This window comes from Girardinichthys multiradiatus, chromosome 1 (genome assembly GCF_021462225.1).
Source record: "Girardinichthys multiradiatus isolate DD_20200921_A chromosome 1, DD_fGirMul_XY1, whole genome shotgun sequence".
Lineage (NCBI taxonomy): Eukaryota > Metazoa > Chordata > Actinopteri > Cyprinodontiformes > Goodeidae > Girardinichthys > Girardinichthys multiradiatus.
The window spans coordinates 14,059,585-14,076,060 of NC_061794.1; the positions used below are offsets into that span (position 1 = coordinate 14,059,585).

Below are 16,476 nucleotides of genomic sequence, written 5' to 3' on the forward strand. Positions count from 1 at the left end.
TCATATTACATTCCAAGATCAGTGCACAATTCTGGTTTAACTGTAAAAATATCTTCACAAATGACCACATAATAAAAGAATAGTAACTTGCCTGTGTAGATGAAATGCCTTGGTTAGCCAGATTGTGTCCTGGAAACTGGGACGGGAAGCCTCGCATGTCTCGATAAACTGGAAAGGAGCTTGTTCCTCCTGAATGCATTAGCTGAACTCCATGTGGGTGAGAAGACATTAAAACAGGGCTAGAGGCAAGTACTCCTCTAATTCGACTTTCATTGGGGCTCAAATGCATTAGCTTTCCTTCTGGTGATTTCAGAGAATCTTTTGCTGAAAAGTCAATGCTCTTTACCAGTATAGGACTTCTTGAAGGTCCACAGATGTTGCTTGAAGATGTTACTGCAGTCTCTGAGTTGCGGGACTGCCTTGCTTCTACTGATGTCTGTTCTCCTAGTTGCTGGTGCATGAGTATGCGCTGTTGTATTTCTCTATACTGATCCATGCGAATACCTGGGTGAAGCCCTCTGTGGTCACTGTGAACCACCATTACATCTGACTGGAGATGGGAAACTGAAGGTCTACTATGAGCTTGGTTAAAGTGTCTTGGCTCTTCTTCACTTACACTACTGCCGCCAACACCACCTGACATTGATCTTTGGGGACTTGAATGAGACTGCAAAACCATATCTCGAATGACATTAAGTTGTGGTGTATTTGAGCACGTTGTAGATCCTGGTTGTGGAGAAGGCAGGCAGTCTCCTCGCCTTCCATAGTTTATTCCTGACATAGGCGGGTTGTTCATTCTGGCTTCATGAGCTAACGATTGAGTGACACTGTGAGGCTGGATTATCACAGAGGACTGTTCTGGGTGGGAGTGATGCATGCTAGAAGGGTATGTAGACATCGCTGGCATACTGTGACTTAACACTACAGAAGCTCCAATGGGTGAGCTGCTTGATGGACAGGTTTTGACAAAAGGTGAAGGGGAATGACCAGCTGTTCGTGGAGACTGAGGTTCTTGTTTGAGGTGTAAAGCAGACCGATCATTTGTGTTGCCAGGGCTAGGACTCATGCGTGTTGCAGGGATAGATGGGTGGTGTGGACTCCGGACTGGACTTAAGTTAGACTGCTGAACAGCTTTGCTAATGTCCATCTTTTTTGTTAATGCATCCGTCACTACTGATCTTTTGCCATGCTGCTGCTGAATTACAGCTTGATTGTACATCAAAACTTGTGGGGAACTAACCGGCGGCTGGAACATCTTCACCACACCCGATGATGTTGTATGATAGGGAGCTTCAGATTTGTCACATACAAGACCCTCTTGCTTGATACTGGAAATGACAGGTTGAGAATTGTAAGGCTGATTGGCCAAAAGGACACCTGCATGCCCATATCCGGTTTGAACTTTGGGGTTAGGTGACTGAGATGATGTAATGATGGGATCTTGCTTTATCTGAGATTTGGACACAGATTGTTGAAACTCTATATCACCAGCACTAGCTTGAGGAATCTGACTAATTTTGGCTCTCATCCTGTGCGGTCCCTCTGTTTTTTGACCAGAATAACTCAGAACAACAACACCCTCTGATGTGTTCACCCTCAGGCCAGGACTAGAGCCTGTATGGTAGGGAGTAGGCTCAACAACAGAGCGCCCTCTAGAGACATCTTCTGCTATCTCCACACTATGGCAGCGGTTATTCTCATTAGAGTTTGATCTAAATTTTTGCTTAGGAATGGTCAGACCAATGCTTCGATTGCTTAGGGAAATTCGTGGGGTTTCTTCTGTATCATAAGGCATTGGAATTCTGCTTATTACTGAGGTAGTAGGAGACATAATTGTATGCGGTTTCTTTTCTCCACAGTTCTGTTGGGATTCTGAAAGTGGTGATGGCTTATGGTGTAATGACTTGGGTGGTAGTGGTGGCCTTTGTTCAGGATGTAACTGTCGTGAACCAAGTGTATCAGTGGGATTTTCAATTTCTGACATCCTTGCATGATCCGATAGGGCAGTCGTTAACACAGTGGTAGCTATAGAATTGCTGTTTGATGAAGACACATATTTGGGTTCCATTAATATTTTTCTCAAGGTACTGGAACTAGGATCAATGTCGGAGGCCTTGGTATCAGGGGGCATTGGGGGATTTCCTGTAGGGGTTCCAAGTGCAGTTGATGGTGTTACTACTGTGACATGACAGGAAGGATTAACATAGATTCTGCTTTCTTCAGATCGCTGAGGCCAGTCAGGAGAAAGTGGAATTTTGTCAGGTCGCAACAGGGGTACACTAAGCTGGGAAACTGGTGATGAATTAGCAGCGCTGAAGGTACGAGTACTTGGCTCCGCTGGGGGCTTTTTAGAAGCAGAGCTGTTGCTTGTGCCTAAATGGAAGGCTGATTCTTTGGGAACAGGCTGTTCCACTTCAGGCTGCTCCGCCTCTTTGGGGTTGTCTACAGTTATAGCACTTGTAACATCACGTCTGCAAGTTGCAACGGCAGTGACAACAGAAGTCACTGCAGAGACTCCAGCTGTAACTGTCACCGCTTTTGAGTCAGTTGTTTCTGAATCTTCTGGGATTGACTCGGGTAACTTTACTGGTGAGGGCTCTGACTGAGAGACTTCGTCAGCAGTTTTCCCCTTTTTGCTAGCTGAACCTTTACGATTTCTTGACTTCTTTGGGGTTCGGGCTCTAACTTTTATTGTCTTCTTAGGTGTATCAAGAAGAATGGGTTCATCAGCTGTCTTCACTTCTGTCATTGACACTTTTGGGCTCGAGGTTTGAGAGTCATCATCTAAGTCTCCAGCAAGAATATTATTGATTGCCATGTGTGTTTCTGGTTCCATGATGTCATTGGAGGAGGAAGAGGATGAGATTACAGATTCAGGGGTAGGAATAAGAGCAGAGTAGGTAGGAGCAGAAGTGAAGCCCTCTGCATCCCCACAGGTTTCTTCAGCTGTAATGGAATCAATAGCAGCGGCAAGTTCTGTTTCACTTGCAGGATTGGCTCGCTTCTCCTCTTCAACTTCAACTTCTGGTTCCACTATAACAGGGGGCAATGCAGTAGGTCGCCCAGAAGGTGGTTCTTTATAAGGTCTCGGAGGTTGGTCAGCTGTTAGTTTGGCAATATTTTCAACTGCCTGCTCCAGTTCCATCTGTTGTGCTAAAAGAACAGCCGCTGGATCAGCAGGAGGTTCAGATTCTGATAGTGTGTCTTCATTTTCTTGTGTACTAATCTCTTTGGTATCTTTTGCAAAGTCCTTCATCTGTGTTTCCTCATTCTCTTGTACTACAGCCTTGACTTTTGTAATATTAGCTGCAAAGGTATCCGACTCAAGATCCTCAGGACGTAGTAAACCTTTTACATCATCCACACTAACACGGATTTCTAGATTTTTCAGACTGTGTGATTTGTCTTCAGTTAACTGTTTAGTATTTCGTTTTAACCTTGGTGCTTTAACTTTTATATTTTTTTCAAGTTGTTTTCCCCTCTCAGAGGAGCTGGTGTCTTTCTTTTCAACATCTGGATCTACAGATATTTTTTCGACAGAATCTCTGGAATCATTTTCTTTTCTGAGCACTGGCAAGCTTGTGTTTTCTGACCCGTCTGGTGGCTTTCCAATCGGTTCTGGGCTGGCTTTGGGTTTAAGATCTAATTCATCATTGCTTGATGGATTAGCTTGTTCAGCTGACACTAATTTGTTCCCAGATGATTTGTCTATTCTTCCTTTTTTGTTTGGAGTAGAGGAAGTTAGTGAAGTTTGTTGGAGTTTTTGTGTACGAGGTGAACGCCATCCCTCAGAAGTTTTCACAACTTCTGCAGCATTCGATGCCTCTCTAGCTTCTGTGTCTGCTTCCGCTGTTTTCTTCGGATCCCCTTTTAATGGTGATATATCTGTAACTCGTTTGACGCCTCTCTTAGGCGGGCGCCCCCGCCTGGTATTGGTAGAAATTTGAACCTCTTGGTGCATTTGGTCTTTGTCGGACCCTCGTTTCCGCATGCAGCGTGGCGGCTCTGCTACTTCTTTTCCAGCTTGTTCATCGTCATGTAGAGTGGCATAGACCGACCTCACATTCCTCCGTCGTGTTCTCCCAACAATTAAACTTGACTCAAGGTTTTGTTCTGAATCTGATGCGTGTATGGGAGACTTTGATGTGGTTTTGGATTCATACGATAATTTAGGTGCTTCTGCTCTAGGAGATGATGCCCTTTTGAGTTTCTCTCTGTCAATCCGTTCACTTTTCCGTGTTGCAGGTTTTTCCTTGTTAATAAGGTTGGTTGGTTGTGTATTACGTAATACAGCTAGGGGTTTTGCCCTTTTACCCTTGGGTTGTCTGCGAGTAGGTAATGGTTTCACTTCAGCCTCTAACTCCGGCATACAGGGCTCACTATTTGTCTCAGTTTTCTGAGATTCGTCAAAGCTTTCCGTGGCCTGGTTTTCAATTTCAGGCTCTGACTTACTTACTTCAGAGATTTCTTCCGCCTTTGAGCAATCAGAGTAAGCAAATTCCATTGTCTCCTTTTCAAAGGCACTTGAGGAAACAACAGGTGTGTGAGGCTTATCTTCCACGAAATGTTGTTCAACCACTAAACTATTATCACCGTCTGTTTTGGGTTCAATTAACTCTGCTTTTGTTTCCGTTTCAGTTACTGGTTCAGAAATTGTGACTGTAGGGGTTATGGTTACCTCAGGAGCAGCTAATTTGATGTTTTCTACCGGAGAATGAGATGGGCATATCTCGGAAGCTTGCTCAACCTTTTCCTCTTTTACAAATGGCACTGATTGATCTGTGGTTGGAGTTAAAACTTCCTTCTTTTCTGTTAGGAATGTTTCTTTGGGGGAAGGGAGGAATGGTGACATTTTTACAGTTATTGGGGGGCTTGATGATTTGTCACTACCCTTTAGGGGTGGTGAAGGTTCCTTGTCAGACATCACATTATCACAGCTCAGAGTTTCGTCTTGTTTAATCTCCATCACTACTTCGTCACTTTCAGAGTCAGGTGGAAGGTAGTCCTTATCTTTTTGTTGCTGAAGCTCCAAAAATCGACTATGGAAAAGCACTATAGGCTCTGTGGGAACACCAGCTCCCCCAGTTTCTGAATGTGTCTCTATAGCACCAGTCTTCGTAAAAGGCCTACCACTTCCAGTTTCTAAATCTTGGTCCTTACGTTCAAGGCGTTGCAGTCGGCGTGAATCCTGCTCAAAGATTGAGCTGTGCAGGAAACGAGAGGCAAATAATTCCTGACGTTCTTGATCCTGTGACTTGAGTTCCTCCTTTTTATCATGCAACTTTTCTACAGAATCAGTACGGATCTTCTTCTTTTTCATGTACCAAGAAGGAATAGGTCGAGGCGCTAGCGCTGCCTTATCCTTTTCAGAACAACTATGAGACACTGGAAAGCGTGTGGGGAGAAAAGACCAGTTATCTTCCCTTGTGGAATACAAAGTCTTGGCTCTTTCAAGGAGTGCTTTTGTGTCAGGAGTTATCGTTTTGTCTAATGCAAACGAGTAAAACTTATTTTTCTCCAAAGAGCCTGAAAGCTTGAGGTCTGTCATTCTCTCATCATGATCCCTGAGGATATAAGACAAAGAACTGCTTGATTTGGGAGAAATGTGTTTGTTGTCTCCATCGTCATCTGAATCAGACTGCAACTCTCCTGGTTCCAAATCCTGGCTAAAGCGTTTGCAGATATTTTCCCGTTTTAAAGTTTCGTTTGGGAATGTCATTTCCATCCTGAGAGAATCTGACTTTATTCTCCTATCCCAGTGATGCATTACCTCATCATCAAATCCAAGCAAGGATGTTTTAAGCTTTGGGAACACATTGTTAGAAGACTGGAAATTTCTGGTTGTCAGGCTGAAATGATTTTTTAATGATTCTGTACGTGAAAAGTTTTCATCAGTTGTAGGAGAGGATTTTTGTTTCCTTTTTGTAACTGACAGAGAAATCCGGGCAGTCTCATCATCCTCGTTTTCTGAGGACTGACCAGCTCCTTTGGTAGATGACATACCATAGGTGTCTTCGTTAAATTCCTGGGAACTTGAAAAGTCATGCTCTCGTTTTACTTTCAGGAGTTCAAGGTCAAAGTTCTCCAATTTCTTTCGTTTACTAGAAGAGAAGTCATCACTGGCAATGTCCTGATTTAATTTCCCAACGCCATGCAGTATATAATCTTTTTCCGAATCACAAGCCTCGTTTGGAGACTTTTCGAACTTGACCATTTTATCAGGATCCATAAGCTTGGATTGGAGCCATCGACTTTGCTCAATTTGTTTCGCACAAACAGACTGGTTAATGTTCACACAATGTTCATCTCCATCATAGTCTCTGCACTTTGCACTTCCCTGTTCAATTTCAGACAAAAGCTGTTTCTGTTCTTTTAATTCATCTATATCAAAGCTGCCATCATCTGATATCTTTGTGAGACTGGAGCCATTTTCACTTTTTAAACCCTCCAAATCCATTCTAAGGAAGGGAGAGTTCTGTTGTGATGTAGAACCTTCAAGCAGCTCCCCAAAATCCAACTGTCTCTCCACAGGCAGGCCTACAGATTTGACTTCACAGTCCCGTCCATCTTTAAGACTGCAAACTGAAACCACACGGACAGATTTATCCTTGTGTTGTTCTTTTTTATGCACCCCTCTTATCAAAATGACTTTTTCCAATCCTGTCTCCTTTGTGTTGTTCCACAATTTGTAAAGTCCAGCTCTACCAGTGTCTTCTTCGTTAGATCTTCTTTGTCTATCAGGTCTCCCAGATTCTTCAAAGCGTCTTTTTCTGGCAGCTAGACGGTCAACATCCAGAGAAATGTTGGTATCAAATCCAAACTCTGATTTTCCATGTTTTTTGGATTTGATTTTACCATCCTTTCCACTGACCTCTATTAAACTGTGTATATTTTTGGACATTTTCCCATGCTTGTCACCTTTGGATGATTCAGAGCGGAATGTAGGACTTTTCTGGTCCGCTCCAGGCGATGCCAATTTAGGACTGTCACTGCCAGCCCTCAATGTTTGCTTTTCTTGAACAGCATGACCAATCAATTTTCCTTCTTTTTCTTTAACACGTGTTAACTGCACCACACAAGGCAGAAGATCTAACCTTGCTTTGCTGGAGCTTTCCTTTGACGTTTTAGTGGTCTTACTCCGTAGTCCAGACTCAGGGCTAACATCTTTTTCAAGTTCTGGTTCTATTTCCAATGTCTGCATGGTAGGCGATGTAACTTTAAGTTTCTTGAGCCTTTGCTTCTCGCTTTTTTCTTTATCCCCTCGCTCTTTTCGCCCTGTTCTCTTCTCCTTTTCAACTAGACTCGCTCTTTCAATTTCAAAAACATGATCTTTTTCAAGCTTATCAGTTTTATTATATCTTTCAGCACGGGCCTTTTCCGGTTTTTCAAATCTGGGTGGGGAGACAGAACTGCAGCTGCCACTTCGGTCAGATGATCGGCAACAAATTCGCCGGTCTGAATCACTAGGTATTCTTTCAGAGAGTGAGGGCGATGTTGTAGGGCTGGTGGGACGCCGAGTGGAGATGTGAGAAGGGCTTTGGCTACGTTCTATGGTTCTCCTTCCATGATCACGACCCCGATCCGTTTCAAAGCGCTCCCTTTCTCTTTCTCGCTCCCGTTGCAAGTAGCTGTATTTGCGAATATCCTGCTCATAAGGATCAGCTCTGTATTCCCGATACTCTCTTGGGTCCTCAAAGTACTGTGGTTCATAGTAATCTCCTTGATATGGGTCCCATTCAGTGTAGAACTCTCGACTTCTAGCAGGATATTTCCGGCGTGGATCGTCACTATATGTTCCAGGTGTTCGAACATTGTCGTAATATTGTCTTTCGGTTTGAAACTCATATTGGCTTCGTCGATCATCTCTGCCAAGAAAAATGCCAAATGGTTTTAGTTTTGAGGGTGAAACGAATTTGAGGTCAAATTGTCCTTAAAAACCCCAATACAAACCTTCTTTCAGAAAGAAACTCATAGAACTCTCGAATATCTTGCCCAGATGCTTGCATTGAACGATAAAATGCCATCTGGCTTTCCTGATTTGCAAAGTCCACCTGAAGACAAAAAAGAAAATACACATGCAAAATTAGTTAACAAAGCACTAAGATAACAGGAGATAACCCCAGAAGATGATTTTTCAATTGTGGCTATTTTTCCACTTGCCTTAATTTTATTGCCCCCTATCTTCCAACCTTTTGTGTCTTTGACTGCTGCTTGGGCATATTCGATGTTGTTGTACAGGATAAGGGCCATTCCTTTCATCCTATCTAGTACTACCTGTCAGCCACAGCGGAAACAGAACGGAGAGTGGTTGGATTTACAAAAGCACGAACGGGGCAGCAAGGTGCCAAAATAAACATATTTACCTTGACAACATGCCCATAGCGGCAAAAATGGCGAGTGAGAAATTGCTCTGTTGTGTTTGAAGCCAATCCATCTAACCAAACACAGGTTGTGGGCATGCTCTTTCCAAACCCCAGCTGAAAAATAAAAGTTAAAATATCAGGTTGGAATAAAGCAGGAATAAAGCAGGAATTTACTAAAATTGTAAAATGGAATCAACATAAGCCTCACCTTTAGTCTGTTGTTACCTAGATACTCGCCATCCATCTTTTTCATGGCCTTGCAAACACTGGCAATGTCACAGTATTGCAGAAAAGCATACTGTGGTGCTCCATTCACCTTCTTAATGTCAATATCCTTTAGGAACAATGAAAAAACACATCTGTCAGTAAACACAACTATTTTATTTGTTACTGCGAAAAATAAAAAATTATGAAAAAAAACAACTTACCACTATTTCTCCAAAACGTTGAAAGATGTTTAGCAGGTCATGGTAAGTGGTGGTCTTCTCCAGGTTTCCAATAAATAATGTCCGTGTGGCTTTTGGATGAAACTCATCAATCCTCTCATCCAACGGTCGAAATTCATTTTCACTTTCCGTCTCTGGGAGGTGAAGGTGTGTGACCATGAGTTTGCTTTATTTTGATATATTTATCATTTCTTTTGCAGAGCAGGTAAAAAATAAAAACTTACCCGGGCCATTCCAGGCTGTGACATCAATTTGCATTCCAAAAAACAGCTTCCCTTTAGAGGCGCCAAGCGCCTTCTCCTGGTCTTCTGGTTGGCGGAAAAAGACGAGCCCATAGCGCTCCTCTGAAGCGCCATGAATTTGCACAGATGTAACTTTTCCATGTTTTTTGAATTCATGAAACAAACCATCCTTGAGGCTTGTATCTGTAGCAGGCAAATCAAATGTGACATGAGTTAAAAAGGTCTTATTAATTCTTGCAAATAACATTTTTTTCTAAACGTAAAACTGTGTATTACCTGTTATTCTACGTAAAAGAGGTCTTTTTTGTTTTAGTAGCACTAAATTACCAACCTGTAGAGCGCACAGGAAGATTTTGGACCTTGATGCCAAAGCTTTTACGTGGTTCGTCCTTGTCGAGGGAGGATAAAGGAAGAGCTGAGGGTGCAGGGACAGCAGCAGACTGCACTGAGCGGGCAGGAGACTCATCACTTGAGCTGCTGCTAGAATCACTGCAGCACAGCAAGAGCATAAAATAAAATGTATTAATACAATCTGCTGCCTTCCTTAGACGAACAAAAACTTGCTTTATCGTATCCTTTAACTGGCGTTACAGAGACTTTACAGAGATAGCATATAACATTGTAACAGGACTGCATGCAGCGAGTTTAATTCTGCGTCTGACTGTGCTGGACTGAACTGTAACAGGGTTGAATAGAAATGAATCGCATTTTATGTATGTTGATTTGGTTTATAATTGGTCCTATGTTGACAGTTTTTGTGAATTAGGGTTTTACAAATTGTGAATTAGGGTTTTACAAATAAACTGAAATGATATATATTAATTTTTTAGGCCTTTTTAATAGGCCTTTAATAGGTCTTTTTCATGCGTCAACAGATGCATGAAAAAGACCTATTGTCATGTTTTTGGCATCACTTATTGAAGTAACACTTCATGGGAACACACATCGGGAACACTATGTGGCAGCTCATCAATATACAACTGAGGCTTTAAAAAACATTGGACGGGTCTCACTGAACATTAAAAACATAAACATATAGCTTCAGCTATAGATTGTTTTATCAGAAGCATCAATGGTTTTGAAGAGAACAGGCTAAAAAGGAACGCTGGGCGCCATTGCCTTATAGAAAAGAAAGGGGTGTCCCGTTTGACATTCATCTTTTGCTTTAGGAATTTTTGCCTTGGTTTTTATACTTCAGTAAAGTCAGAAAGACATGATGTATTTTTTGTGACACTGACTCAAAAACAAAGAACTGTGTTTTTTCTTTCCAAAAAGAGTAGCACACTAATTTCCGCATCAATGTATAGATGCCTGAAAGTTCTTGCAATGCCGTAAATACTGATAATTGCCAATAAAAAAATAAAGGATCCTCTGTTGAAGGGGAGATGGACACCTTTTGACTCGTTCTTTCATATTTATACGGAGCATATACAAAGTGGCATATTTCTGCCTGCCTCATGCACCTAACTCACTCAGACAATTCCCATGTCTGTCTCAGCTTTCTAGGCCCTCTGCTGTTTATTTCCTTCTCACTTTCTCCTCCTGTGCTCAGACACTCCCGGAAGTGCTGCTGACGGAGCCTGGCCTGTGGGAGTGGGCAGGCAGCCAGCACTGGCCAGAAATTTCCAGTTCCATCTGGATCTCACGAAGGAGGGGTTGGGGGGTGGCCATTACCCAACCAATACAGCTGCCATCTCCTGATATCCCCCCCCCCCCCGTAGCACTTCCTGGTCAAACCACATGGGTCGCTACAGCTCTTTCAAAGCCACGTCCAAGAGTGATCCAGTCAAAAAAAAATGAAAAAACAATCAACTGGAGAGGACCTAAGTAGAGTCATTTCCCATGAATGGAAATCACCGTTTAATCCGATTTTAATCTTTTTATTTAAGTAAAAGAATCTCAAATCAAAATATATTTTTAACAACATCATAATTACAGTGAAGGCAACAGAACTGAATGCAAACGCCCAAATTAAGAAGTGCAATTTAAATTCAAAAGATTGAAAATAATATCTCACTGTGATGCTAGATGTTTTAACATTAAAATCACATTTAAGAAAATAACTCTACTTTATTTCTATCATCTATTTGCCACACAAATACTAATCTAATTGTTGAGGGTTAAAAGAGAAATCATTTGCTGCAGTGAGCTCCGCCATATTTCTGCACGACGAAAGGGCTTCAGCAATTGACAAGAATAATTTAGTGGATTTTAAAAAGATAATGGTGGGTCATCGTTTATGGTTGTTTAAACGTTGTGGTCCACTACTCTTCACAACAAAACCAGAAGCACACTCAAACCGTGGTCCTCAAACACCACCGCCATGTGGCAAGTTAAGTAAAAGCATAAACTGACCTTGGCTAATCTAAGTGGACTTTAACAGCATGCAAATATTTATGATACAAAGAGTGCGTCATTAAAGCACTTACAAAGATCCTTTTGCCTGCTTTAAAACCGACCACTACTTCACGACTATCTTACCAACAACAACATAGATTGAAGTAGAAGAATTTAAAAAATTTATTTTGTATATATGTGAATGGAAAAGTAACAAAAACAGTGTGTGTATTCTGTATTGTATTAGGCAGTATATTATCTTGGCATGACACAGTGCCTGAAGTGAGGTTTTACTCCAGTACAGACACCTTAGGGTTCCTTCTTGCGTAACGTCATTTCCTAAAAACCTGCCACTATGATGTGCAATGTCACCAACTGTACGCTTCTGCTGATTGATATTTGCATGCAATATTTGTACGACTGCTCCTCAGAAAAGACTGAATACAGGACATGGGAATGTTGCTATGGTTGCCAAAATGTTGTCTTACTACAACACTTCTGGTTTGGTTGGACACGACTCATGCTGAAGAATTGTAAAACTCAGGCACAAGCAGTGAATCAGAGGCACAGTTAGGTAAGTTTAACTTTTGTCTGCAATTGTTAGTCAGAGACGAGGATCCTAACCTTAGGTACAGCAGCACAAAAGCTGAGGATGCCTAAAAACATGATAACCAAATGTTATACACTATTTTTAGACTTGGTAAGTGGCCTAAAATACATTTAAAAACACAAAAAATGTATACCCTTATTGTGTATCCATGACTAAATACAATTGTATGCTTTACAGAACTATGTCCAATAATAGTATAATGATACACCCAGCTCACTAGAAGAGAGGTTTGTGAAAGAGAGACATGATTTTGGCGAGATCTTTTAGAAATCTAAGAATCCCTTGTTTACTTGACACAAATCAGGGTTTCAGAAATCTCAAACTGCGTTTAAAGAATCTATAATCAGAGTAGAATAATCCAATCTGTTTGACAGATTTAGGCTTATTTATTGCTAAGGTCTTCCAAATGCCAAAAAAAACATCAAAAGTTTGCTTTTTTCTGTTTTCACAAACAGAAAAAAGCTTTATAAAGGCCCGTACTTACTCTGCAAGAACCAAAAAAAGTGTTTTCTCTACCATGTCTTTTAGAAAACACTGGTTTGGGAGTTCTCGTGGCATGTTCTTGACACACTATCTGAGCAAAACCTTGCATGGTGTCTGACAACTATTGTGTCACTGGACCAATGCGACCAGGATTAATGCAGAAAAGTGGCAATGTTCTCATTCACGCTTTTCTGCCCAATGAGGACTCCCCTGGAGTTCTGCGCTTTAGTTTCTCAAGAAGTATGAAAGGTCCTGAATGAACTTTGACCTTGGCAACTCAAGTAAACAAACAGGTTTATGTGTTATTTCAGAGTATATAAAGCCCTTACATCTGTCAATTGTGTTTTTAAAAAAAGTGTAGAATCATCCGGTTCAGGTTGGATCAGTCTTTATATCAGCATTTTCAATTTTAAGCCACAGCTGATCAAATCTGGCCCACAATTTTTTTTAAAACAATGGAATAGCCAAGCATAACGGGCAGTCTTTCTTGATCAATCCTTATCAACAAAAAAAAGAGCAACTCAAGAACTGCATCCTTTCTTACTTTAAAATACCCTTAAACGTAAATATGAGGTACTGATCTTAAAGCGCTCATCTGCATATCCAGAGTACATACAGATAGCATTTCATACAAAGTCACATCTTGACAGCATTATTTTTTGCCATTATTGTCATATTGTCTTTTACGGTAGTTAGTTATTACATTGCCCTTATGGTTGCTTGTTCACTAATAGCTGATATTACAGTATGTGACATTTGGCAATAGAGATAGGAGGGAGGGTGGTGGGGGGTTTGGGGGGGGGGGCTTGAATACAAGCATTTTTTGTACATCAGGCACTGCAACAATTCACGCTGGCACAAGGAGTATCAAGTCTTGAGAAATGTAATCTTAGTGAAAACTTTCTTTTCACTTTTACAAACCAAACATAATACAAAAAATATTTATACATTTTTGTGACATATAATTAAAACTTTTAATATTTTGGTTAAGCTCTATAGGTATTCTGGATGATACAAACAATTTTTACATTAATTAATCTTAAGCAACAATATGTTATAGATCACTCTCCACTAATCAATGGCCGGAATTATATTTTTAGACGTCTTGCACAAGTCTTGTTTGAAAATGTGGTGTAGATTTAAAAAAAGGTGTTGCATATTTTCCTGAGGCCAACATAGCTGATGAAAGCATTTAGTGGGAAAACAGCCCTGTCACAGAGTCCCTATAAAACACTTAATAGAATATCTTGCTTCAGTTCCATGCATAGAGCTAATTTCACAAGGGACAAAAAACCTGACAGCATACTTCACTCACCTGCCACTTGTACTGCTGCTGGTACTGCTGACTGAGTCCGAGCTGGAGGAGCGGCTGCGAGAGCCTGACCCACTGTGGGAACGTGGAGGATGGGTAGTCTGAGTCACAAGTCTCTGAGGAGAGGGATTTCGCGAATGTGTTGAGTGTGGAGATCGGCTGCGACTGTGACGGTATGACCTCTCCACACGGCGTCCCCGTTCCTCCCGGTAAAGGTCCCTATGAACCACACTAGCCAAAGTAAACGGTTCCCTGGAACGAGACTCATAGCGAGGCTCTGGTGCCTCAAAACGACAAGGACTCCTGCTGTGGGAGCGGTAGAAGCCAACCCCGCTGGCCGTAGATCCTCCGCTTCCTCCCGTTGAGGTCCCTGCCGATCCACTAGCTACTGTGTTTCCAGAAGTGGGACCAACTATAGTTCCACTGACCCCTGACGGCACAGTTGTACCACTTCCACCAGCAGTAGCAGACCCACTTCCAGCATTGCCAAGAGTCCTCTCTCTTGCTTCACGGTAATAGTCTGTTTCATAGTGCCGTTGACGGTCGAAGCTGCTACCAGGACGCTCATGATGTCCATAGGTGCTGTGATCATATGCCCGATCGCGGCCTTCTGCAGTCCTAACAAACGCGAAGAGAAACCAAGTTACTTTGCAGTTTTATCATTTGAGATCAGAGATCTATCAATATTGTCAGTTCTATACAGTAAGGGGGTTGTCATAATTAGACACAGGGAAAGACGGAGCAAAATGTTTGAGAAGGTTTGAGAAAAACTTTTGCATTTCAAGGGGAAATTACTGATCTACAGACAAAACTAAAAGAAGGGTTAAAGAAGTGCCTGATAAGACAAGTGAGCATCAGGTCTTTTATTTCTTTCCATTTATGACTTAAAGATAGAATAAACTAGTTCCCTTTGTTATCATATGAGCAACACAAATGTGGTCTTTCATCAACTTTAAGATGATACTCAAATCCTGATCATCTTTAAATCATGTTTTAAGAATTTAGCGGCTTGGGCATCAACAAAATACCTCACTCCAGCTGTTAAATATCACATTAAGAAAATAAAAGTTTTAACATAGCACACTATGTTAAGATTATTTTGTGAGATTTCTTGCTTCATAGAAGGAAATAACCCACTACCATAAAATATTAGTTTAACTAAAGAGCAAAAACAGTGTTTATAGATGTTCTAGTCATACTGATTTTATATCATTTAGGATCTCCACACAAGCCATTTTGATACGTTTTATTGTTTTGTTGGTGATTTTTTTTTCAGCACAAAGCCGTTCAGTCACAACGTTATACAATCTAACACCTTTACCTCCTCTAAAAAAAAAAAAAGAAAACTCTTCAAACCATCTATGTTAAAAACGGTTTTAATGAGGACATTCTGTTCAAACCTGAAACGTCTCCTTTCTAAATCCAGCAATCAGAATTTAAATTGGTATTACAAGTGCTGAGTCATTACGGGAGTCATATTACAAAACTCACCATAATGAGCGGGACAGGACAGCAATTACTGCTGTTTGAAATCAGATCGAATTATAAGCAGCAAATTAGCCACACTGTTCCAACACAAGGCCAAATGTGGTTTCATCCAAAGATACTTAAGATCCTCATTCTAGCGGGACTTTACATAAGACTGATGAGTTCTAGATTCTGCTAAAACAGGAAAAAGTAAGACAAAAATAGCAAGATTAAGAACGATTTCATTTCCAGAATAAAACAATGGGTAACAATCGTTTGTTATGAAGGCCAGGTTTTTGTCGCAAGCAATCTTTTTAAATGATGAACACTGTGCTGATTAGTTTAAAATAGCAACTGCCTACCCTACAGAAATACAATTAAGTTATGAAGGCATAAAAGACAAAAAAAACAACACGGTACTAATACATATAACAATAATGTAGGGGCAAGCCTTCTAGATACTACACTATATGTACATGCAGTATTGCAAATAGACAGTTTGTATTTGTTATCTTATATCCAAGGTTTTACCGACATAGTTTAATTCTTCTGGAGCTTGATCATTTTTAGAAGGTACAATTTTTGTTTTTTACACCCTATTTATTCAGCCATCACAAAACTAATAAGGGCATCGACCATTTAACATCTGTGACTGGACCTCGAAACGTTAACTTATACCGGTTGTATTTATCCTAGCCCTGGTTTTTGTTTTGAGCTTTGAATAAATCTTTGACTTTTCAAATTAACCGCATCAATATGTCTTGAAATGCTACGTTTGTGTAAAAACGGTAGGTTAGCCATATGCAAATGACTGTAAGGTATGAAAATGATGGATTTTTTCTGAGTAACAAGCAGCATGTATAAAAAACAAAACAAAAAAAATGGAATGCCTAAGTAGTAAGCATTGCAGAAAAAAAATTCAACCCTAGTGTAATTGTTCTAAGTTTTGTGTAAAAATACAAATAAAGGCCTATTATTACATTTGTATACATTATTCGGAATAGAAGTGTCATGTTGTAGCGGCCGCACCGCATGCTACACATTTAGTATAACTCGAGCTCACATTTAAAAAGGATTACATGTTTTAGGTCTTTTATGGTAACAAGCATCAAACTTTTAAAAAAAAGCTATGATTTTTATCATTTTCTCAAGATGGATCCATCCTACTATCTTTTTCACCTAATTTATCCTGGTCCCCAGACAGAAGGTACAGTTG

General features: G+C 40.8%; 1 protein-coding gene across 1 annotated transcript in view; it reads right to left on the minus strand.

Annotated features, from left to right (window-relative positions):
• spen (spen family transcriptional repressor) overlaps positions 1–16,476 on the minus strand; it is a 30,525-nt gene that overhangs the window by 5,396 nt on the left and 8,653 nt on the right. The window contains exons 3-11 of the mRNA XM_047367521.1: positions 13,797–14,411; positions 9,383–9,540; positions 9,034–9,234; positions 8,792–8,943; positions 8,572–8,697; positions 8,364–8,477; positions 8,161–8,274; positions 7,951–8,051; positions 92–7,865 (exon numbers count right to left, since the gene is read on the minus strand). Of these exons, the coding sequence (XP_047223477.1) occupies positions 92–7,865; positions 7,951–8,051; positions 8,161–8,274; positions 8,364–8,477; positions 8,572–8,697; positions 8,792–8,943; positions 9,034–9,234; positions 9,383–9,540; positions 13,797–14,411 (9,355 nt within the window). The remainder of the gene's footprint in view (positions 1–91; positions 7,866–7,950; positions 8,052–8,160; positions 8,275–8,363; positions 8,478–8,571; positions 8,698–8,791; positions 8,944–9,033; positions 9,235–9,382; positions 9,541–13,796; positions 14,412–16,476) is intronic.